This window comes from Myotis lucifugus, unplaced genomic scaffold (assembly GCF_000147115.1).
Source record: "Myotis lucifugus unplaced genomic scaffold, Myoluc2.0 scaffold_390, whole genome shotgun sequence".
NCBI lineage: Eukaryota > Metazoa > Chordata > Mammalia > Chiroptera > Vespertilionidae > Myotis > Myotis lucifugus.
In genome coordinates this window covers 293,818-319,123 of record NW_005871438.1, presented here as the reverse complement: position 1 = coordinate 319,123, position 25,306 = coordinate 293,818, and the positions used below count along the sequence as shown (strand labels likewise).

The 25,306-nt window shown below is 36.7% G+C and overlaps 1 protein-coding gene across 1 annotated transcript in view; it reads right to left on the bottom strand.

Moving 5' to 3' along the window:
• The window catches only part of GPR158 (G protein-coupled receptor 158), a 354,431-nt gene that overhangs the window by 313,913 nt on the left and 15,212 nt on the right, over positions 1 to 25,306 (bottom strand). Inside the window, exon 2 of the mRNA XM_006101994.3 lies at positions 9,406 to 9,511. Coding sequence (XP_006102056.2) covers positions 9,406 to 9,511 — 106 coding nt within the window. The remainder of the gene's footprint in view (positions 1 to 9,405; positions 9,512 to 25,306) is intronic.

Sequence of the window (25,306 nt, the reverse complement as noted above, 5' to 3'; positions counted from 1 at the left end):
GTCAAATTTGTTTTAAAATGAATTTCTTTACTCACTTTATCTAATAAGTGAAATAATACATAAAGATTATTACCTGCATGCATCCACTATAGTTAGAAATACATATCAAAGTTAATATATAACATTTTATTTTATTTATTTTGCTATTTTAAATGATGTTATTATTGTCCTTGTGTCATCCAACAATTTGGATGACATTGGGCTAACAACTCAGTGGAGTCTCAGGCTGAAATTATTAGGAGAGAAGATGGAGAGGAGAAGTGAGGTGTAGAAGGATATCAGTAGAATCATCAAAGAAAGAGAGAAAAGCATAAAAACCAGGAGGTGGAGTCAAGGTCAGAATCATACAGTAGCTGATGAGCACACTGGATCAGACCTCTCAGTGTAAATTTCCTGTTTACACTAGAAAATTACTGAGAATCCCAAAGATCATTTATTCATATTAGCTATATCCATTGAGATTTGCCATTTTAAATATTAAAAGAGAAAATAAAAAATATGTACTAATTGTTTAAAAATAACAAAAAGCTCATAACATGTTAACATAGATAATATACTTATGAAAAAATAATTATATTTTTTAAAACAAAAAATAGTAGCAAAAGGAGTATCATTGCTTTACATTTTTATAAATCTCAAAGTCTGGCTTATTAGACTAGATTCTCATATTTCTTTCTGCATTGAATCTATCATATCTTAGGTAGCCTTTGCATACCCATAAGAGAATAGAGAGTTCAAGAGGTAAATAATGTCTTTAATTGTTATGCAAATAGTTTTAACTTTACAGACTCTCTTGACAGGGTCTTGAGGACCCCCAGGGACCCAGGACTATACTTTGAAAATGACTACACTTAGACAAATGAAGGTGATAAACAGGTCTGCATGACAACAAAGCCCATAAGCAGGGTGGTTCAGATTCTAAGTCTATGAATTCTGGGCTTCAATAGAACTAGAATTTTAATGGGGACAAGACTGTAGAGCCAATTATCCATGATTCTATTTCTGGAAGTAAATATAGAATCAGCTCTATAGAATTTCCGCCAGGTGATCATGGAATTGTAAGCAGCAGCAGGAAAAACTGCTTTTGCATGCATAAAACAGAGATTGTACTGACAAGTCAATAGTAAAATCTACTGAAATAATTACATAATCAAGATTAGGTCATGGTTTACTTCTTTACAATAATTATGGTAAGATAATAAAAAAGCATTACTGAGAAACAGCTCTCTTTCTTGAGGAGCTATAAAAATAAAGTGGATATCCACGTATTTAGAATAGTATAAAATACTCCTTTCTGGAGATAGAGCATGGATCCAAAGCCTCTTAAAATCTCCTCCAAATTTCTGAGTCCTTTAGTATTTTCATCCCATTGAAATTAGTTCTGACACATCTAACATTTCTCCCTTTACACACTTTTCTACCTAATGTACAATAATTGCCCTAAATTTTCTCCATTCACAGTTCTTCCTTATTTGTTTGTTTTTCTCTCAATCCTTCTGTTTTCATTGTTTTGGTTCCAATTCCAGCCCCTACGCTTATTCCTGTTTCACCAATTACATTCACTATTTCCTACACCTCTCCATACACCAACACCTGAGTTTGTATTTTGAAATACAAAACCATAATTAAATGTTACACATTCCTTTGCATTATAAAGACAATAGCAACCCAAACTAGAAATATGCTGAAAGAGAGAAGAAAAGCACAATGACTTAAAATGACAAAAAAAAATTTTGAAATGAACACTTGCACATTACTTTGAGGGCAAAGTATTTAAGCTATTTCAATATTTTATGTTCTGCTTGTATCATCAACTATCCACTTTTTTTCTCCCTCTCTCAATCTATAAGCCTTGGGAAGGGAAAAACAATGATGAATCAAAACTTGTCCTGGATGAAGATACCAAAAAAATAAGAAGGTGGTAAATAAGCCTCTTCCTTTAAGGAAAAAAAAAAAAGATATCAAGGAATGGAGTTTACCTCTTGCATAATACAGTCAGTTAAATCTTCCTAAATCAGCCAAGGACCGTAACTAAGCAACATGGTTCTTCACTGCACTAAAAGGGGGGCTGCCGAGCATCAGTAGCCTCGTTTTTCACTGGAAGCTTTGACAAGTTTCCACTATATTTGATATAATTGTAGCAGAGGGAGTGCCAGATTAGATCTGATTTGCTGTCATAATGGGATTTTTTTTCCACATAAGCTAATGATGCAAAGCTATATTTAACCCCCCAAAAGTCACCCTCAAGCACTCACTGTATATTCTGATTGCTTCTCATATCTAGAATTGGACAAGTAGCAATTTCTCTGCTACTTAATGTGACAAAAGCAAAGGTTTAATAGGTAGAGATTTTCTTTTCCTGATTGGCTCCATTATAAATTTAGCTACATATTCCAAATCTGTTCACTAACTTCTTATTTCATCAGATGTTCTCTTCACTGAATTGAAAAGATCAAGAAAGCCTGATACTATTGGTGCATGTGAGCCAATCCTCTTGCCACTCTAGCCCAGCTGCATATGCTGTATATCTCCCACCTTTAAGCTCAGCCCCACTCTAACCCTATGCCACAGAGAAGTTTGGCAGCATTTAGGTGTTTTGTCTTCAGCAATGATCAGAATCTAAAATGCATTTATAGATTATCATAACCAGAGGGAATCCCCTTGACATCCCTGTACCAAATGAGCTGCAATCCTCCATATTCAACTCTCTGATTCCTACATTCTTATTTGTATTCTAATTCCCTGTTGGGCGTCAGTCCCTTTCCTTAACACCTGCCCTCTTACCTGATGTCCAGACAAGGAATACAGCCCTCATCAACTTGTATCTAAGATGGATCTTATCCCTTGGGTCCGGTTTCAAACTGGACATTCCTACCATTCCAAGTCACTGCTATACATTGAACCAACAGACCACCACTAGTTAGAAACTTCAGCTGCTGCTACCTACACCTGAAGATGGAAATTGATTCCTAACCCAAATTTGTACGTGAGTTTACCATGTCCTCTTGAAATTTTGTTTTAACCATCCAAGAGCTAGATCAGTTCTTGTTTGGTCTACGCCTAATTTCCCATATAAGGAAGATTCCAGCTTGGCTCTTGACTGAGCTCCCATAGAACCACAACAAGACTAACAAGATCATCGCATGGGCCCCTACCAGTGACTTTCTTTCCAAACAATCATTTATCACCCAAACTACCTTCTGATAGTTCAAATTCCTGAACTACCATTTGCTAGTGTTATGACCTTAAATTACTTAAAACCACTCTAGATCTAGAAAAATCAATATATCTTTATATTGTTAAACAATTACTTTCATATATATAGGTTGAAAAACAATTTGTATTAATGGGACACTTGGCTTTTGAGGATTTCATAAACTCTTCAGACTAGGGCTAACGAAAAGTTAATTTCTAGCACATCTTATCAAATATACAGGGTATCCCAAAAAATGTATACACACTTTAATAGCTGATAGCTTATTTTTGAAAATGTATTTTAGTAAACACTGCCTTTACAATTATTCAAAGTGTGTGTATACATTTTTGGGACACCCTATACTGGTATTTGTGCCTTCACCTACACCACTCATGAATAAGATCTTGTAAGAGCTTTTATTTTTAAACATTCAATGTAGTCCACAAAGTTGATAAAGTTTCATATGATAGATAGATGATAGGTATATAGATAGATAAAATTTATTTGCCTTAAACAGACAGACAGTACTCTCCATTTATATTCTAATTCAAATACTTCATAGGGCCAAACATTAGATCAAAAGGTTCTAGAAGATCGATGATACAATCCAGTGACATATCTACATGTATACATGGAATATATACATAGAAATGTCATTCAGCAGATACCATGACCTTCTCATAGTTGAAATATTGGCTTATCTACTACTGCAAAGTATATCATTTCCTCATAAGCAAAAGGAGCAAGTTAGATTAAAGAAAAATATTAATGACACTCCCTTGTATTGCCTTTTTTCTGGATTAGATTATCCCAGATTTGCAATCTAATGTCAACTAACCTTTTGCTTTTTCCTCTCATTTCCATCAAAATTAATTAGTCTTGCATCACCACCCCCAAAGTGCTTAATGAGTAAATGGAAATCAAATCCCAGAAGCTAGCTTGAATGAAGGTGGCAATGATAAATATCAATGCTTTATCATTGTCATGGAGAGAAAATATCAGGTTTGGCAGACATACCCACATGCAGAGTTAGAATTCAAGGTATTGCCAGTGCAAGAACACGAGTATTGCTTTTGGATGGAAACACCTTTCAGTGGTTCCCCTTACAGTATACCTTAGGGTTGCAGAGACACTTATAGCCAATGTTGCATAAAGTTTTGATGGGCCCTGCAAAATTCTGTCAAGTGGTACCTTTCACTATTGAAAATACTAAAACCTATAGCACCTTCACCTGGTAATATGTGATTGAACAAATCTGACATTTAATTTTACAATTTCCTATTTTAAAATATTCATTCTCAATATTTTAACTATTCTGATTGTTAAAAAGTTCCACTTACATTAAGCTAAACAGATCCTCCTGTTGTTCCTGTTGGTTTACCAATAAATCACAGCCTAACCCTTGGATCCCTTCAGGAAAAGTATAAATATCCATATAATAGCTATTTTCATATTTAAAGACAGTTGACAAATCATTCTATGGGTCTTCTCTTCCCTGGACAACTAACTCCTTTTCTTTCATTCATTAAAAAACAAGGTTTTAAAGTTCTTAGTAATACTATTTTTTCTCTTCTAAATGGGGTTCAATTTCAATACAATATATTCAATATTTACATATATTCTATATTAAGTATAGAATATTATATGGAACATATTCTATATTCAACTTATATTTTCCTTGTCATACTATTTCAGGTATTTTTTGCTAAGCTTAGAATAGTGACGCGAATCTCTGAAGATGTAGAGAGCAGCCTAAGATTAAGCTGGCTTTTGCTATTGCTTTACAGCCACGTTGCACTGTTGACTCAACTATTCTCACAAATATTGTTCACAAGTGCTACAACTAAACCGCATCGTTCTTCCTATGCTTAAAATGATAGGGTTGTGTGTGTGTTTTTATTCGCATTCAGGTTCTTACCATTATTCCTATTACGTTTCATCTTGATAGATGTCCACTTCTCCAACTCAGCAATATATTTTTAGTCTCTGACTTTTAACTTGCAGTGAATTAGTTATTACTAATTACTTGTCTCCTATGTCATTATTCAAAGAATTGATGAGCATTTCAATCAACACAGGGCCTAAATAAAACTCTGTAATAAACTACGACAACCTTCACTACAAGTTAATACCAATCCATGCGAGCACTTCCTATGTAGAGCCTTAGATGTACAATTCAATAGACATATTTGGCTAGTAGCTATCATATTGGACAGAACAGTTCTACTCTAGAGAAAAGGAAAGGAATGGTGAGAATGCAGCCTTCAGATGAAAAGTAATATACAGCTATTTCTAAGTAATTTCACTTAATCACTCTAGAAGATTACTCTAAACCCTGCTATAGCCAAAGAGTGAGCTATATTCTGTATATAAGAGGGCTTTCAAAAGAGAACAATTAACTTCTGTCTTCTTTAGATTTTTGCATTAATTTTTTTTCTCGTGTTCTAAATTATATCCTGTCTTACATTTTTAACTTTTTAAAAGTATATCTTCAGAGTTTCATTAACTTATCTCTAATGGAGTACTAAGGAGTTATAAGTAGATTCATATCTAATATACTCAATAGAAAAAAAAATACTGGAAAACTGTCTTGGAGCTATATAAAGCTATTGGCTGAGCTGATGACCCACCTACCAAAGCAGAGAACATAAGAGGTTAATAGGCAGTGAGAAGAAAATACTGGAACTTCTACTTACATTGAATTTTTTATAAATAAATAAGAAATAAATTAAGCTTTACTAATATTTAAGACTTGGATTGACAATAATGTCCCCACTCAGTCCACATCTCATATGACTACACTGTTGATAAGGCACTTGAGAAATCCTAAAGGAAAACTGGGAGTTTCAAGCAGAAATTCTGGCAGTGGTTACTTGGTTCCTTAATTTGCTTTCAAATTGCAATTTATTACCATTTCCATTTGACCACCTGAGTGAATTTATAGAGTAAATCATTGTAAATAGTAAAATATTTATACTTCTTCATAATGAGATGTGTGACCTGAAAAATCTTTTCCTACATAAAGATTTCCTGATTATCTCAAAGTGAACTACTTGTTTCTGAATTCAAAGATTAGTTATGCATTGTTCTTTAGAAGAGACATAAATGTTTCCAATTTGCTGACCTGCTCTATGCTGACTAGTGGTTGTTAGCAGTGTCTATGCAGCAGGTATCTTTTTAAAAATCTAAGCTGTTCCTTCAAAGTAAAAATGACATTTAAGTAATCCATGAGTAAGCCTTTTGAAGTGAACATTTTGAAAATGGATATCTGGAAATGGTTTTCAGTGCTATGCGTTTTTTGTTGCCAAAAACTATAAATACTCACGTAGCCATATAGTTTAAACTTGGAAATAAAATGTCCTAATCTGTTTGAAAATATTTCTTGTGAACGTTTGAGTGAATTTTTAACCTCTTCCTTTAAAATATTAAAATGCCCATTAGTTTGCAGGGACCAATTAATTGACATCAGGTAGAATGAAAAATTGCCAGCTGTATTTCTGCAAAAACCTTTGCAAAATTGTTAGATGGAACTGAAAAATGAGCACTGTGATGTAGCAAATACAGTCAACAATTTATTTCTTCAATTTGAAATGACACATCCTTGTGAGGTATATATTTAACTATGATAGACATGAAAACTAAGTATAAAAATAAACTGAACTTAGAGACCTCTGAATCACTGCATTACTAAGTGCTAAACTAAGATTTTTTTAAAAGTTAAAGCATAATCAAAGCACTCTCACTAATATTTTTTCAAACACTGTGATCAACTACATTGCCCACATTAAAGATGCATTTTTTAAAATTTATCTTTATTGTTAAGAATTATGTCACCCTCTGCTTCCCCCATTGACCCCCCCATGCCTGCCCCCCAGATGCATTTATTTTTATAAAATATCTACATTAAATATTATTTCATCTTTATCTTCAACCTGATTAAGTTTTCTGATTTTTAATATGTAGAACATATAACAAAAGATGCATGCATAATTTGTAGGTTAATATATTTATATATATATATTTATATATATACATATATATATACACACATACATACTATGGGTGGATGCATAATGCATTTTTACTAATAGAATATAATAAAAAATGAAAAAATTTTCAAAGACACTCTCCTAATATTTCCTGCTCAAACAATGATTAAAGGTTTTTTCTTATAATGGAAACAAAGCAAAAGAATACCATTAAAATATAATTAAGCAACATTTTTAATGTTTTAAATAAACTATTATGTAAGAGAAGATTTTGTATATTCAAAGCAAACAATGATATGAGAATAGGTAAAGAATTATTTCAATGGAGGCTAACAATGTGATCAAGTCCATGCTAGAATGATCTGAATCAGTTGCAAAAACAGAATAATCCTGCAATCCAGTTCAGGGTGCTGATTCAGATCTTGTTTTACTCTGCCCTTCAAAAACCACTCACCGGTAGTGGCCTCATAGACCCTGTAACAACCCATACACACTGAGTAACTATTTTCCATACCTTTCTAAAATGGTCTACATAGCACTTGTTCCCAACATCAGACTCACAATTCTGGTTTAAGATAACTTGGAAGCTGAAAAGTCAACACACTGGAAAAAAAGTTTTAAGTGAAAAGTTTGCCTCAGTTATAAATTTGAAATTTTTAACAACCTCTAGTATTTACAAGAAAGGGTGTTAAACATTGGCAAGAAAGAACTCACAATAAACATGATGAGCGTCTCTTTTTCTAATAATATGGATATTCACACCCTACAGATAAGACTCATGTTAACTATTTCCAAAATAAGCCAATTTACACAGTGATTCTTGGAGTCCATAACAGAAGATTTGTGACAAGGAACAAAGGAGAGCCAGTGCAGATAAAAAAAAAATGCCCTGAACAAGAGACTTTTCTTTCTGTTTTCCACACAGTAGAAACTTCAAGAGAAGCCAATTCCTAGTCTCCAGTTAACCTCAGTACAGGGAAGGAATTGAAAGACTATTGCTAGTCACTAGACTAAAGATGTGGTATGAAACTGTTGCAGATGCCCTAAGTGACCAGAACCACCAGCAGGACTTTAGAGAAGCCCAACAAAAAAATATGAAGAGTTTCATGGCAGGCTTGGCTAAGTCAGACCAGCCCCAAGGGCCTCATGGGCTCAGCCTGGCACACCAAGGTCTCCTACTCCCAGCTCTAGTACCTGAGCAAGGAAAGGAGGTAGAGGGATCCAGAGTACTTGTCTTATAAACATTTCAGTGTTTGATGATGTTACTTTTATACCACTGAACCTCTTTCTATAACATTTTTCACGGAGGGTTATTGAACTGTGGGTTGTCTTTGAGGATATGTTTTTCCAGTTTTTCCTATAGGAATCGAAAAAAATATAATGTTCTCATATATAATTCCCCAAATCACACATTTCAACCTAATTTTGTTAACCAGAATAGAGGATAATATTTTATCTAGAAATAACTTAGTTTATTTGAAAGCTTTAAAAAGAAACAATACCCAGAAAGTTTATAATTCTGATGCAACAAAAATAAATCAATCCTCTAAAAGGAGAAAGAGGTCCTTCCACTATGATCATCTAGTCAAAAAAAAGACAAGTGATAGTCATATTTCCAGATTTATAATCTCTATGCCTGTCCCTAACCATCCACAGTCCCATGAAATAAGGAACGGATAAGAAATTGGACATATATACACCAACATATACATTTCCTTTACAGGTCCCTGTTAATTTTCTCCTTGTTTTTAATATTTCCCTGCCATTTTCTCTCTCTCTCTCTCTCTCTCTCTCTCTCTCTCTCTCTCTTGCTTTTCTGGCAGATGGCACTGTGTCCGAGTGAATACCATCAAGGTTTCACCAAGCATCATCTTCCATTAAAATATGCATAATCTGGTTGGCCCTTCCAGGACTGTTTTTCCACTTCATTGCTATTTTAATTTCCAGCCCCTTTTGAAAAATAGGATCAGCCTTTGACTAATGCCAAACTTCAGACATAATTTCAGTTTCACCCTTCTCTTAGTCTCCAAATGAACAGTTACTCTGCACAAATTTAATTTCCTACTCCTTTTTCAGTTCACTTGGCAACATTTAGACCTGCATAGGAGGTATTTTCCCAGTAAAACGTCTCATGATCACTTACCCACAAAAATACAATAGATCATAAGTAATACATTTCTGGGCTTCTGATTTCAGGGGACTCTATTTCCATGTTCTTACCTCTGAATTGTTGAGATGACATTTATGAGTTCCTGAAAACCAGCCATCACTTGAACATTGGTCAATGTCTACTTTCTGAAGATTTATGTCCACTTTCATGACACCCCTTAAAAACAGAGAAAGATAAAAAGAACAAGTTAAGCTGAGCTTTTACAAGTTCTAACACTGTATTCTGTCCTGGAAATCAGACAAATTAGCATAAATAATGTACTATAAATTTTGAAATCTCCCACTCATATTCAACAAGTGAAGATAAAGGTACAATAGAACAGAATAATAATAATTATCTATTGTTCACTGTCTTCAGCTTCCCATATAATGCCTGGCACATAGTAGGTGCTAATAAATATTTATTGATTGACTAAACCCCAGACAGTATTTCTCTGGACATGATAGCAAAGTTGACTCTGAAATAACACCTGCTTTTAGTATCCCTTCTATAAAGTAAATTAATACAAAGTCCTCGTCTTATTTCTTTCTACTCCTATTTCCCATTGCAGAGTCAGGATGTAGAACATGAAGGGGGGGTTAATCAGGAAGGGAGGACCATATCAGAAAATAAGCATCTCTTTCCTCTGATTTTCTATAGCAATGACTTTAAACAGCTCTTTAGGTCTCAAAGTATTCCAACCAAGCAGAGTTTTATATTACCTACATATATGCTGATTAGCATTTTTCTTGAAAATCTAGAAACAAAAACACTGCTTTTACTTAGCCATTTGAGATAAGTCACTAAAAAAGAGAACTCACAAATTTAGGGCCAAAAGCACAACTGCAAAGAAAGCTACAACTGTATCTAAAATTCCTCCATTTTCTCCAACCAACCTCTGTACAATTTCCTAAGGTCTCTCTCGTTTATTTTTCACTACCACCAGCACCACTGTCAGTAGGAGCAGCAGAAATATCTGTCCTGCACTGAACTGTCGCACCTGGACTTTAATGAAATCAATATTCTGTGTCCTGGGCCCTAAAGCTTGACATTTGCTGATGTTTTTCACACATGAGTAAAATATAAACACCCCACTAAAAGTGAAAAAGATTTTCTTGAAAATCTACAACCCCATATTAAACTATTTTCATTATGATATCTACATATATAAAAGCCTAAGTGACCGGCTGGTAGCTATGATGTGCATTGACCACCAGCAGGCAGACACTCAACACAGGAGCAGAAATCACAAGCATGGAAACAAGGAACAGACTGATGAATCTCAGAGGGTAGAGGGTAAGGGGGAAGGCAGGAAGAGATTAACCAAAGATCTTATATGCATATTGGAGGCCCGGTGCATGGATTTGTGCACTGGTGGGGTCCCGTGGCCTGACCTGTGGGGATCGGGCCAAAACTGGTTCCCCAACATCCCCCGAGGGGTCCTGGATTGCGAGAGGGTACAGGCCAGGCCAAAGGACTCCGCCAGTGCACGAATCCGTGCACAGGACCTCTAGTTATTAAATATGCACAAACATAAAGGTAGGCTTAAATTTTTTTATATCATAGTTCTCATAGCTACAAAAAACCCCCACAAAATTATAAAATAAATGCAAATAAAACTATAAAGTCAACAAAATTTAATATAAAAGTATTGATTTATAAACACCAGTGATTATATGTTTTGTCAAACTAAATCACCTCTCAGAACAGGAATATGGTACTGACTGCTAGTTCAAGCAAGCTTATTTTACCATGTCATGACTCACTTCTTTCTTCTCTTTTCTCCTTTCAAACTATGTAAAATCTACCAACACAGTGGTTTTATGTCATGTGGGCTTCATTTCAGGTGAATAAATCATTTACTTTTTTAGACTGCCTCTGATCTTTTCTTATTAACCTATGACAAAGTACTACACTATGTGGTGCTAATACGCTAAAAGGAGACAGAAAGCAAACAGGAACACCAAAACTTCTGTCGGTATTTTGTGAACCAGATAACCCAATATGTGTAAGCTTATTTTTCAGGTAAACACTGAAATGAAAACCCAAAATTTCTCAAAGAAAACTTAGAAATCCTTCAGAGAAACAGACCTCAGTTTGCAAAATACTACTCATGTAGACCATAATTTCACAAAACAAATGTTCATATGAAAAATAACATGATTCCAAGGTAACCTACAATCTTAACCCAGTTCATTTATTTGCTCTTTCAACAAATATTTATTGTCTGTTATGTACATACCACTGTAACAGATGCTATGTAGGCGAACCACATAGGCCCTACCCTCAAGTAACACCAAAAAGCATGTTTTTTAAAGTACTGGTATGTTGAATGGAGAACGGATGCTAAATTCTGGGGAATTGGGAGTATAGTAGGGATTCAATAAACATTTGTTGATTTGATGACCACCATCACTACCAGAACTTTCCATAGAATAATGTTCCACATAGGTTATGACAATCATGCAAGCCCAGTCAGGCTCTACTTTATGCTCTTTGAGAAACAGCAAATTGGTTCTTTCATTAGTTCAGTAAATACTTACTGACTACCTACTATGAGCCAAAATTATTTTAGCCTTTGAAATACATTAATAAGCAGGGCAAAACAAAACAAAACCCTGCCTTCAGGAGCTTAACTGTAGAGTGGGATAGACAACTAATAAAAGATGACTATAATAAATAAACAAACTGTCATATATTACAAAGTAAAAAGTACTATGGAGAAAAAAAATAACCTTGAAGCAGGTGATAAGAGGTAGATTAAACTCTTTGTTAAAGGGTGGTCAGGATAAGACTCAGGGAAGTGAAAGCTCTAACTCAATTCCAGGTATCATTACAGCAGATTGGTATTCACACACATTATCAGTCATCTTCAGAGACATAAATTTCTCACTGGACTACGATTGTCCACAACATTTTGGTACTCTTCTGTGAACATCTTATTTAGAAGGCATCTAATAAAAAGATGCATGTCTATTTGTTCCACAAGTGTTAGTAATAATGAAGTCAAGTTCTCCTCAACTATCCTGCTCCACTAGAAAGAGTTTGGCTGCTAGACAGTGGAAATCTTGTCATCTCCCAGCTAGCTCAGGGACATGGCTAATTCGGAATTCCAGGGGGGCTGCGATTACTCTGGTTCCTTCCCTGAGAAAACTGGCTGAAGAAATCTTAATCGCTGAGGGTTTTCCCTCTTAATTCCCCGTTCATATATGGGAACCAAAAAGTCACCGCAGACTGAAAGCTCAGGAAGCTTTCTGGGCGCTGTGCAAAACCACCCAAGGTAATGAGGCTTGCGTTTACCAGCTGGGATGTCAGCGCTGACTCATCCTCATTAGCGCCTCTGCCTCTGCGCCTGGGGACCTACAAAGCCCTCGGGGCAGGTGTGTTGACTTCCTGCGGGGAAACTGGAGGTTTGGGAGATGAAGTGGGATGAGAAAGCTCTCTTTGTGGGGAAAAGTACACTGCCAAAAGCGACGCAGAGGCTCAGACACACGCAGGTGCCCCCATGTGCGGACTGAGGTTAGACCAGCTGAGACCCCGGGGGCGGGGGACAGGTGGTGAGGAGGGGGACTGCCTCTGAGCATGCACCTCTGAGCTGGAATGGAGGCTCCCACATCCGGTGAGCAGGTGCCACTGGGAAGCTCCAAGGGCGAGGAAGTGGCTGCTGTTTCCTGGACTAAACACAGGAAAGCGTGGTAAATTGTGGCCAGAGAGTAGGAAATATAGCAACTAATATCCCCAAACACCTACCTGGGTGCTTAACTAAACTACAGACCAGCCTTTTCCTCTTCTTGTCTGACACCTAAAACGCTCAACCTTGCAATCCCCCTCATGTTCTCTTTCTGTGAATGGGCTTCCATCCTCCAATTATCCAAGGTGATAACTTATTTGTTATGAAACTCACCACCCATCAAAACAGCAGCCAAGTCACCTACATTGGACTCCCAGCATGTTTTTTGTCTGGTGACCCCTTCCCTCCATTTCCTCTACCACTGCCTTGGGTCAGACGTCCATCTCATGGGGCTAAACATGTTTAATAATAGCTTACTAATTTGGTTTCTAGCATTGTTACAAGTGAAGATCCTAGTTTGTAGGTCCTAAAGCTTATATTAGGGTCCTGCTTTAAGAAACAAATACAAAATCATGAATACACACTTATATCACAATATGGCATTTGGACCTATATCTTTGTGCTAAACTTCTGGGTGGTTAATAAGATTAATACCATAATTTCTATACCAGGATGGCTGGCAATAAGCTAGCTATACACAGAAGTGACTACAAAGGACTTTAATTTATATTACTACACACAGACTAAATAATCCTGAACCTCCTCTTAGCTGGTTTCCAAAAATGCGCACAACTTAGGCTAAACGGTAATGGAGGCAAGTTATAGTTAAAATGGCTTTCTTTTGCAAATTTTACTAGAAACAGCTGACCACAGAACTCATTGATAATGCCCATTCCAAGACTCTAGAGAAAGGCCACAATGCAAGCACGGGGCCCTAAGTATCAAACACTGCTTTCTTCGAAACTGTAGAATGTGATCCTGACATTTCCCACTCTCCTAAAGAATAAAAATCCAAACTCCTTGGTATAAATCTGGCCTCTCCTACCTCTAACTTTTCCAACCACTCTACTGCATACATTCTTTGTTCCAGACCATTCAAAATTACATGTGGGTCCTAAACATTTGTGTTATCTCACAAAACCATTCTTTTCTAGATCCTTTTATATCTGAAGCCCCTTGGCCTAAACTATACCTTTATCTATTACTAGAGGCCCAATGCACGAATTTGTGCATGTGTGGGGTCCCTTGGCGATCGAGGCCGTCTCACCCAGTCCTGATTGGGGCTGATGGGGGCCAGCCGGCCAGAGAAGGACCAAGGGAAGGTTCCAGGGTGTGTCCAGCCCTCTTGCCCAGTCTCCATTGGCTGAACCCCAGCAGCAAGCTAACCTACCAGTCAGAGTGTCTGCCCATAGTGGTCAGTGCATGTCATAGCGACTGGTCAAGTGGTCGACCGAACTGCTCAGTTGGACACTTAGCATATTATGCTTTTATTATATAGGATAATTCTTACCTATCTCCTTTATAAAGCCTTCCATGAACTCCAAGTCTGATTTAAAAGCCACTTCCCTATCCTCCCCATAATACACTGTGCTTAGCTTCTTCATATAACTCACTTAGTACACTATAATACTTTATTTTTAATGATTTTTCCCCGCCAGACTAAAATTCCATGGCCTATGTCTTCACATTTTCCCTTAGCTCCTAAATCAACACACTCCCATTATTAACCTTAAAGAAACTGCAGATAATAGAGAGAAGCAAGGAGTAGCTAAACAAACAATGGAAGGGATGGAGAAAAGGAGGGAGGGAGGGTGGGAGATATTGATTGATTGATCGATTGATTGATTGAGATTGGTTGAGAACACCCAAGTACTAGTAATCTGAAAACTGTCATGAACTGCTATGGGTGAATGGATGGAAAGAAAGATTGAAGAGGTTCAAGGCAAGTTTTGAAATTCTGCTTTTGTTTCTTACCCATGTTACCTTAGACAATAATTTCCTGCTCCATCACTACAAAAAAAAACTGATAGTAACATCATATATAGTCAATATCGATGGGGTTCCAGGGCAGAAATTATGCTGAAATAAAGAATTTATTTAAAAATATGATGGTAGACTAAATGCCATCAGTCATCTACTCCTAACAGTAGATAACTAGCACAGAATCTGGTGCCTAGAAGTGGGTTGCTGACATATCTAAAACCTAAAACATGTGGCGCTGAGTTTGGGACCAGAAGCTGAAAGGCCCTCAAAGGGATGATTCAGAAAAATAGGAATATGCTGGTGTGTTGTGAAGGACAATGAAAAACTATATTGGAGGCAGAAGAAAAAGGGACGTTTGTTACATAGTAGGTGGAAACTTTGCAAACACTGTCACCTCTTAAATGAATTTGTGAATCTGGCTAAGTTTCTAGGCAAAATACAGAGAGTACTACCTGGAGTTTTCTAGGAAACTATGATAGAATGAATACAAAATGGAGACATAGGATAAAGAAGGATCTACTTAGTTTTGTTTTGTTTTCGAATTTTAAAAAATTTTAATTGTGGTAAAATACTGTATACATAACACAGATTTACCATCTTGATCATTTTCAAGTGTACAGTTCACTAGTGTTAATTATAATCATATTGTTGTGTAACTGATCTGCAGAACTCTTTTCATCTTGCAGAACTACAACTCTATACCCATTAAACAAGAATTTCCCATTCCCCACTCCACCCAGCTCCTGAATTATACCACAATTCTAATTTCTCTCTCTAAGAATTTGACTGCTTTAGGTAACACATGTAAGTGGAATCATACAATAGTTGTCTTTTGTGGCTGGCTTATTGCATTTAGTACAATGTCCTCAAGGTTCATTCATGTTGTAGCATGTATCAGAATTACCATCCTTTTTAATGAAGTAATATTACATTGTATGTATATACTAGAGGCCCAGAGCACAAAAATTTGTGCATTTGGAGGGGGGTGGTCCCTCAGCCTGGCCTGTGCCCTCTCGCAGTCTGGGACCCTTTGGGGGATGTCCACCTGCTGGCTAAGGCCTGCTCCCTGGGGGATTGGGCCTAAGCTGGCAGTCAGACATCCCTCTGGCAGCCCGGGAGCACTCGGGGGATGTCCACTTGCCAGCGGGGAGCAGGCCTAAGCTGCAGTCGGACATCCTTAGCATTACTGAGGGGGTGGGAGAGGGTCCCGCCACCACCACTGTGCTGGCAGCTGGCAGCTGGCAGCCTGGCTTGTGGCTGAGCAGAGCTCCCCCTGTGGGAGCACACTGACCACCAGGGGGCAGCTCCTGCATTGAGCATCTGCCCCCTGGTGGTCAGTGTGTGTCATAGTGACCAGTCATTCCCAGTCATTCTGCTGTTAGGGTCAATTTGCATATTACCCTTTTATTATATAGGATAGAGGCCTGGTGCATGGGTGGGGGCTGGCTGGTTTGCCCTGAAGGGTGTCCTGGATCAGGATGGGGGTCCCGCTGGGGTGCCTGGCCAGCCTGGATGAGGGGCTGATGGCTGTTTCAGGCTGGCCAAACCCCACAGCGGGGGCCCTCACCCCATGAGGGTGTAGCCAGCCTGGGTGAGGGGCTTAGGGCTGTTTTCAGGCTGGCCACAGCTGCAGGCTGGAAGCAGTTATCTGGGATTTATTTATCTTCTATAATTGAAACTTTGTAGCCTTGAGCAGAGCTCAGGGCCGGCAGGGCAGGTGGAAGCTTGGCTTCCTCCATCACCAGGGGCAACCTAAGCCTCCTGCTCACTCCAGCTCCATGGCCACCTCCATGTTAGTTGGGTTAATTTGCATATTTGCCCCTGATTGGCTGGTGGGCATGGTTTGTGGTGTAGCAAAGGTACGGTCAATTTGCATTTTCTCTTTTATTAGATTAGATTGTATTTTCTTTACTCATTCATTGATGGACATTGAGTTGCTTCCACCTTTTGGTTATTGTGAATAATGCTGTGGAGCAATTCAGTTTTTTGAGTAAAATTTAAAGCAAATATTAAAGAGTCAAGATTTGAAAATAAAACTGTCACACATCTCCAGTCTCTTCTAGCAAAAGATTCTGAGAATATGAAATGGCTTCATGGCAAAGAATCACCTCAGGGTGAATCTGTAAAATCCTTTGTTAAGACCTCAGAACGATCTAAGGCAGTGTCCAACAAAACCTTTCAGCTTGACTTAAGGACTTCAAATGGTCTTACGGTTAGTGTCACAGACCTTAACCCTTACTGTTAAACAATAATGATTCTAAGATTCTCAAGGCTTCATTGCACAGTAGTCACAGGACCCAATATAGGAAACTGCATATCTTTAAAAAGAGATTTGTAAATGTGGCTACTGTCCAATGGAATGAAATCAAGTAAGCTTCATAGAAAACTCACAACATTTTTCTATGAATAGCATAAGTAGGAACATTTCACATGACAGATAATTCACTTTCTGTTTTAACATACACAGAATATCAATATTTACCAAAATAAACCAGAGATTATATTTCAGAGGGAACTTCAAATGCCAAAGTATCAATGTCATACACATGATGTCCTTTACTTATAATAAATTAAGTTTCTTAAAAGGATAGCTTAAATACATCTCATATGTTTGGAAAATAAAGACAAATTCCTAAGTAACCCTTAGGTTGAAAAGAAATTAATAAATACTTAAAATTGAACAGCAGTGAAAATACTACAAGTAGAAATCTATTTTAGAACATAGAAAAATAAAAAATAGAAGGAAATTTTGTTGCTTTAAATACTGTACATTTATCAAGAAGATTTTTTAAAAAACTAAATATTTAATTCAAGAAGATGAAAGTGAGGAAGTCCCACATAAAATAAATGAGTGAATAGCAAAGGTAGAGACATAAGTTGGTGAAATGAAGAAAAACAAAATCATGGAGGGAAAAATAAATAAATAAAAATTAATTTTTTGCCAGCAAACCTAGCATCCAAATTTTGGTTTCCAAATGCCATTCTCCAGTAAAATAAATAAAGGTTCCTTAGAGAAATAAATGGTCCTAGGCCTGAGGCAGGGAAAATACACCTAAAGCATCATCTTTAGGAAATAGGGACAAATGAATGTCAAAAGGACACACAAGCGAGCCCTAGCTGGTTTGGCTCAGTAGATAGAGCATTGGCCTGCGGATTGAAGGGTTCCAGGTTCGATTCCAGTCAAGGGCACATGACCAGGTTGTAGGCTGTAGGGGGTGTGCAGGAGGCAGCCAATCAATGATTCTTTCTCATCATTGATGCTTTTATCTCTTTCTCCCTCTCCCTTCCTCTCTGAAATCAATAAGAATTATTTTTTAAAAAAAAAAAAGGATACACAAGCCAACTTACAAGAGTTCCCAATTGCCAAAGCTGAAGCAATTTGAGCAGCAAAATAATAAATAATGATAATTTGGATTCAACCCCAAAAAGATACTAATAAGTCCATACTCAAATAACTAACTAAATAAATAAATAAATAAGAAAGGACAACTCTTTTTTAAAAAAATTCCAATTGACAAATTTAGAAGAAATGAATAATTAGAAAATTATTATTAGAATAACATGTTAGTAATTGGTGCAGGTAAGAATTGCTGATAAGTCCTAAAATTAGTGGGGGGAAATGTAAGAAGAAACAGGGTATTTGAATAACCTCAAAGCATCTCTCCCAAAACATCTATTCATTATTATATAGTGGATTTACCATATGTCAAAAATTCTCTGATACTCTCCTCTCCAGGAGAAAGTTACTTCACCTCCCCTTGAGTGTGGGCTTAACATAGTGATTCACTTAAAGTATGGAAAGGAAAAAACAGTAATGTCAGAGTGGAGAAACCTGGCAAATATTACATGAACCGAGTGGCAGCAGCAGGTGCAACAGGGCCAGGATGAGCGGGAGCGGCACCAGGCCCTGGCTCGGGCTCCTCCTCAGCTGCCTGCAGCTTTGCGCTCTACTACACCCTTCGGCCAATTTCGGCCTGATCCCCAAAGGCCTGCAGGGATCGGGCCGAAATTGGCAGTCTGACATCCATCGGCAGTCTGACATCCCCCAAGGGTTCCCAGATTGTGAGAGGGCACAGGCCAGGCTGAGGGACCCCACCAGTAAACTGGGCCTCTAGTATGCATATAATGCACTTACAGGTATGATAAAGAATGATAGTTTTGAAAACCTGGCTCAGTAAATGAATAAAAAAAATAACTAGATCTCTATCCAATACCATGTACAACTCTAGATGTTAAAGACCTGACTGTGAGAGTTAAGACATTAAAGTTAGTGGTATATAACATAATATTTTTGTGTCCTTGCCGGTATGGCTCAGTTGGTTGAAGCATTGTCCAGTACACCAAAAAGTGGCAAGTTTGATTCCTAATCAGGGCACATACCCAGGTTTCAGGCAACCAATCGATGTTTCTCTCTCTCCTCTCTCACTCTCTTTCTCTCTCACCCCCCACCCCTTCTCTAAAATAAATAAAGGAGAATATTTTTGTGACAAGGTATTGAAAAACTTCTTAAACCAAAAGTACAAAGCAAGTTTTTGATTAAATATATCAAATACCCTTTTCAAGGAAAGAGATTGTGGACAAAGTTAACTGAAAGATGACATGTTGTATGATATTACAATGTCTAAAATTGATAAGGAAATACTATCTAGAATACACCAGGATCTTTTTCTATGCAACAGAAATATAGGAATCATATTAGGAAATGGACAAAGGATATTAACAAGTAAACACATCAATCTTACAAGCACATGAAGAGATGCTTAAGTTTATTAGTATAGACAAATGCAAATTAAAACAATAGTTAGATCTCACTGTAGACTATCCCCCTTATCCACAGTTTCACTTTCTGTGGTGTCAGTTACCCACAGTCAGCCATGGTTTGAAAATATTAGATGGAAAATTCCAGAAATGGTTCATAAGTTTTCAATGGTATGTCATTCTGAGTAGTGTAATGAAATCTTGTGCCGTCCTGCTCCCTCCTTCCCAGGACGTGAATCATTCCTTTGTCCAGCGTATCCATGCAGTATATGCTCCCAGCCTGTTAGTCACTTAGTAGCCATCTCAGTTATCAGATTGACTGGCGCAGTATTGCAGTGCTTCTATTCAAGTCACCCTTATTTTACTTCATTATGTCTCAATTCATCTCATCACATAGCCATGTTATCATCTCACATCATCACGAGAAAGGTGAGTACTATACAATAAGATATTTTGAGAGAGAGTCCACATTCACAGAACTTATAGTACACTATATTGTTATAATTGTTCTGTTTTATTATTAGTTATTGTTGTTAATCTCTTACTGTGCCTATTTATAAATTAAACTATCATAGGTATGTATGCATGTATAGAATAAAACAGAATATATAGGGTTTGGCACTATCTGCGATTTCAAGCATCCACTGGGAGAATATATTCCCCTAAGATAAGAGGAGACTACTACACATTCATTAAACTGGCAAAAGTATGAAAGCCATATAATGCCAAATGTTGATAGGAAAATGAGGCTTTGTTGGTGGATATGTGGACTGATACAGCCTATCTAGGGAGCAATCTTTCAATATCTCATAAAATTATATTTACTCCTCCCTATAACCCAGAAATCCTGCTCTAGGGTTTATCTTTCAAAGAAATCCTCACTCAAGTCCATAAAGGAGCATACTATACTAGTAAGCTTAGCCCAGTGTTATTGTAATGGCAGGGAATTTAAGATAATCTGGGTACCCATCTGCGACTGGGAAGTTTCTACGCCTATGCAGCATTAGAATACTTTGAGCAATAGAAAAGTTGCCTGGCTGTTTATGTAGCAACATGCAAAGATTTTTAAAATATACTTGTGTAAATAAAAACTGAGCAAAATAATGAAATATATAGCAATTATATAATTAAAACTGCACACAAATAACATGAACATGAGATGAGATCAAGGAAAAGAAAAGAGACTTTTTTTAAGGGGAAAAAGAGTGATTTCCTTTCTGTTGCCATCTAACTGTAGAAGAATCTAGATTCCTGCTGTTTCAGTGACTTAAGTCATCTTTGGGTAACTTCTTCACTTGGGTACTCTCATCCTCAGAAAACATTCTTCACAACACCCAATATTTCTATCATTTAGCTCAAGCTCATCACTATTAGAAGTGCAAAAGAGACAAGAACACAGTCCAATCCCCTCTAGAACATCTAGAACAGCGGTTCTCAACCTGTGGGTCGTGACCCCTTCAAGGGGTCGAACGACCCTTTCACAGGGGTTGCCTAAGACCATCGGAAAACACATATATAATTATATATTGTTTTGTGATTAATCACTATGCTTTAATTATGTTTAATTTGTAACAATGAAATTGGGGGTCACCACAACATGAGGAACTGTATTAAAGGGTCACGACATTAGGAAGGTTGAGAACCACTGGTCTAGAAGAATTTGACAACAGTCTGTTGTAAAGCAAGAAAATGTTCTCCTCCCCCTCACTATTTTGCAGCAGACATGTCCAGAGAAGCTTGCCAAAACTTTGCATAGTGACAAACGTCTTCCATCTGTCTGGCTTCTTGTTCTTGGAAGGACTTTTAGAATTCGGGTCACACCTTCCCTGGGAAGATCTGTACATTTTGTGTGAAAAAAAACTAACTCAAGTTTGATTTTTTTTTAAAGATTCAATAAATATAAAATGAACTAAGATCAATCAGAAGGGACATCTACAAATACAAGCTTTATATTTGGGGGCCCCTGAAGGTGATACTTTTTTCAAAGTTAAGTGCAGCACATCCTGTAAAATTATTAGGGTTTAGAATGTGGTAATAGATGACTGTTTTCCTCAAAAATATTTTTTGAGTCTGCTGTTTTTGCAGAGGTAGCAGACTTCATGTCTATCTCATTGTGTGGTTTCCCTTCACTAGAATAATTCTGAAGTACATTTTATTTAAATTTTAAATAACAAGAGGATGTTTTAGCAAACACATCCCAGTGTCCCTTACATCACCTCTTTGAATATGAGCTTTTCTGAATGGGATAAGACAATCCCTTGTCAGGGAACCCAATACAAAGAGGTCACCTATATTGACTCATCTCATTCAAATAACAATCCTATAAAAGAGGAAGTGCTTTTCTCATTTTATTGAGGAAAAAAATAAGGTTCAGGAAAGTTATATAATATGTCCTAAGTCATAAATTTATTAATTGCTAAGGAAGAAAAAGTAATAAAGTATAGTCTGTCAGCCAACATAAATATCTAATGTGAATATTGTAACCTATTTTAAAATATATAATAATCTCATACGTTGAGTTTCTTGATAATTTAATTAAACATGCCATTTATGTTAGTGTTCCGCTCTAATATCTAAGAGAAAACATATCTTTGGTTAAATCTCAAATTCTTCAATTTCTTTTCTTTTCTGTTGGCTTATTCATATAGTTCTTCATGTCAGGTTACCCAGCTGATAATCTGCAGTTATTTTAAAATTCTACATGACTTTTTTCTAGGTGCTAATATTTTATACAATAAAACCAAGTCAGCTGTACATAAGTAATTTTTCAGAGAAAGATATATAACTTGTGCCAGTGGACACTTCTGATCCAAAAATAATAATAAGTAAGACCATAAATTAAATAAAAAAGTGTTCCCAGTTGAAATTTAAAATAAGGAGCTTTAGCCCTGACCAGTGTGGCTCAGTTGGTTGGAGCATCATCCTGTACACCAATAGGTGGCAGGTTCGATTCACAGTCAGGGCACATACCCCACTTACTGGTTCTTTCCCCAGGCAGAGCATGTGTGGAGGCAACCGATCCATGTTTCTCTCTTACATCAATGTTTCTCTCTTTCTTTCCCTTCCTCTCTGTAAAAATCAATAAAAAATTTTTAAGAAAGTTTAAAATAAGGAGCTTTAGTTAGATATCCAAGATGTAAACTAAATGTAGCTTCATTTGTATGCTTTTAACCCTAGTTTTAAGTTATCATTTATTAGGTGCTCATTATGTGTCAAACATTATGCTAAATTCCCTTTAAAAATTCTCATTGAAACTATATGTGACTTATATTATCATCCCCAATTTATATTGTAACAATATATGGTCGATATCATTCTCCCTAAATAATAGTTAAGAAATGTTTGGCACAAAGAGGTGAAATGATTTGCCTAAGGACACACATTGACTAAATAAAATAGTTGAATATGATGTCCATCTCATAGGAGTAAGGGTAAGGAGACTGGTCAAAAGATCTGAGTTCGAGTTCTTATTCAAGTTGGTGAGTTAAGCATATGTATCTCTACCTCTTTGGTCCACATTCAACTGTAATAGCTGTAAATAAGTACAAGAGGAAATGAATGAGGAGAAAGAGCTGACCAAATATTTGACACAATTCTCTAGGATCATACTAATGATAAACCAGGGTAGTAGTGGCTAAACCCAGAACACACCCGGGAGAAGGTGGGAACAGAGGTGGAAACTACTCTTCCAAGTAGAGTTGGTGGTGAATTGAAGGACTTCTCCTATGCAGTTACACGAGTTGGCATACCCTCTCCTGCGTGCAATGGTTGCATTTATTCCCAAGCTAAAAAACAAGAGCTGTTCTGTAAAGACATTGAAAAAAAAATTCCTGGGAAGAGTTAAAACTTCTAGAACAGTTATTAGTTTTCATAGAGTAAAGGTCTAGAATGGGCTAGAGATTGCCAACTTTCTTCTCGGGCATCAAAAGTGAATGAAGCCTGACAGTCAAGAGAGAGTCTACTGAGGAACGAGGCCTCCACCTCTGTCACAAGAATGCATGCCGTCTGGCTATATAAATTAACCTAGTCCTGTAATCATAAATTGATGAGTAAGGATCGCACTGGAGTGAACTGATAGTATAAAGGAGAAGGACCTGTATGAACAAGCAAAATAACTGAATCTGGAACAAACAGCAATAATTCAGGGATGAGATGATAACTTAATAGAAATTTTTATTATATTCTCAAAAAAATGAGAATATTAACAAAAAAAATTAAGAAAATTAACAAACAGTTGTGAAAAGGAAACAATTAGAGCAAGAAAGAGTTAGTGGAAATTAAAAGAGACTGACAAATGAAAACTAATTTAATTTTTCAAAAGGAAGAAGAAAATAAGAAAATCTCCTGGAAGGTGATGTAAAAAAAGAGAGAGAGAGAAAGATGGAAAGTTCCAAAAAAGTTAAGAAATATAGAGATCAGTCCAGGAAGCCAAATACCTAACTGTAAGAGTTCCAGAAAGAGAAACTAGATAGGAGGAAATGATTCCGGTCAAGGGCATGTACCTTGGTTGCGGGCACATCCCCAGTGGGGGGTGTGCAGGAGGCAGCTGATCGATGTTTCTCTCTCATCGATGTTTCTAACTCTCTATCTCTCTCCCTTCCTCTCTGTAAAAAATCAATAAAAAAAAATTTAAAAATAAATAAAAGATTAGCTACAAAGATATAATAAATCAAGTTAACATCAATCTTTTTACCAGCAAAATGAATGCTAACAACAATATAACGTCTTTAAAATTCTGAAGGCAAAATGACTTTGAACCCATAACTCTATATTCTGACAAACAATCAATCATGCATGAAGACAAAGACATTTTCGGACTTGGGAAGACTTAAAATTTTACCTTCCACAGATCCTTTCCAAAAATGTATTTAAAATTGTGCTCCAGGGAGTGAAAAAAAAATCTAGAAATAAGAGGACCTACATCTAACACATAGTTGGATCTAAAATTTGAAAAATTGGAAAATAGTTTTATGATAAACATTCTGCAGAAGACCTAAAGCAACTTGTACAAATTATGGGTATCCAAGAAGAATGTTATCAATAAAAATGTAACTATTTCTTAACAAATAGAATGATGATGATGATCCTAGAAATTGGCAAAACATATGGTCCCTTTTTGTTTCTCTTACATAAAAAAGAAAGGCAACTGGCAACTGCAAGGAGGGGAAATATTTGAAAAGTCTCGATGCAGACCTGCATGACCTGAGGTTGCATAGTTTTGAACAAATAAAAAGGAGAGATAATCCTATTAGACCTTGAAATTTTGAGTGTTCTGAAAATGGCACAGAATCAGTTATTTAAATTTCAATTCTTAGAGGCAACTAATGAACAAAGCATAGAAGTTTTTTGTTTTGTTTTTTACTATATTGGCAGAATATAAATGTTATCATCTTTAATTATCTAAAAATATTGGAATAGGCAACAGGAGTAGGAGAGTGAAGAAAAAAAAAAGAATAGAATATACTATTTAAAATTTATGGATGCAAAAATAAGGTAACCAATAGAAAAAATCCTATATAATAAAAGGGTAATATGCAAAATTGACCCTAATGGCAGAAGGACCGGGAACGACCGGTCACTATGATGCACACTGACCACCAGAGGGCAGACACTCAATGCAGGAGCTGCCCCCTGTGTCAGTGCGCTCCCACAGGGACACC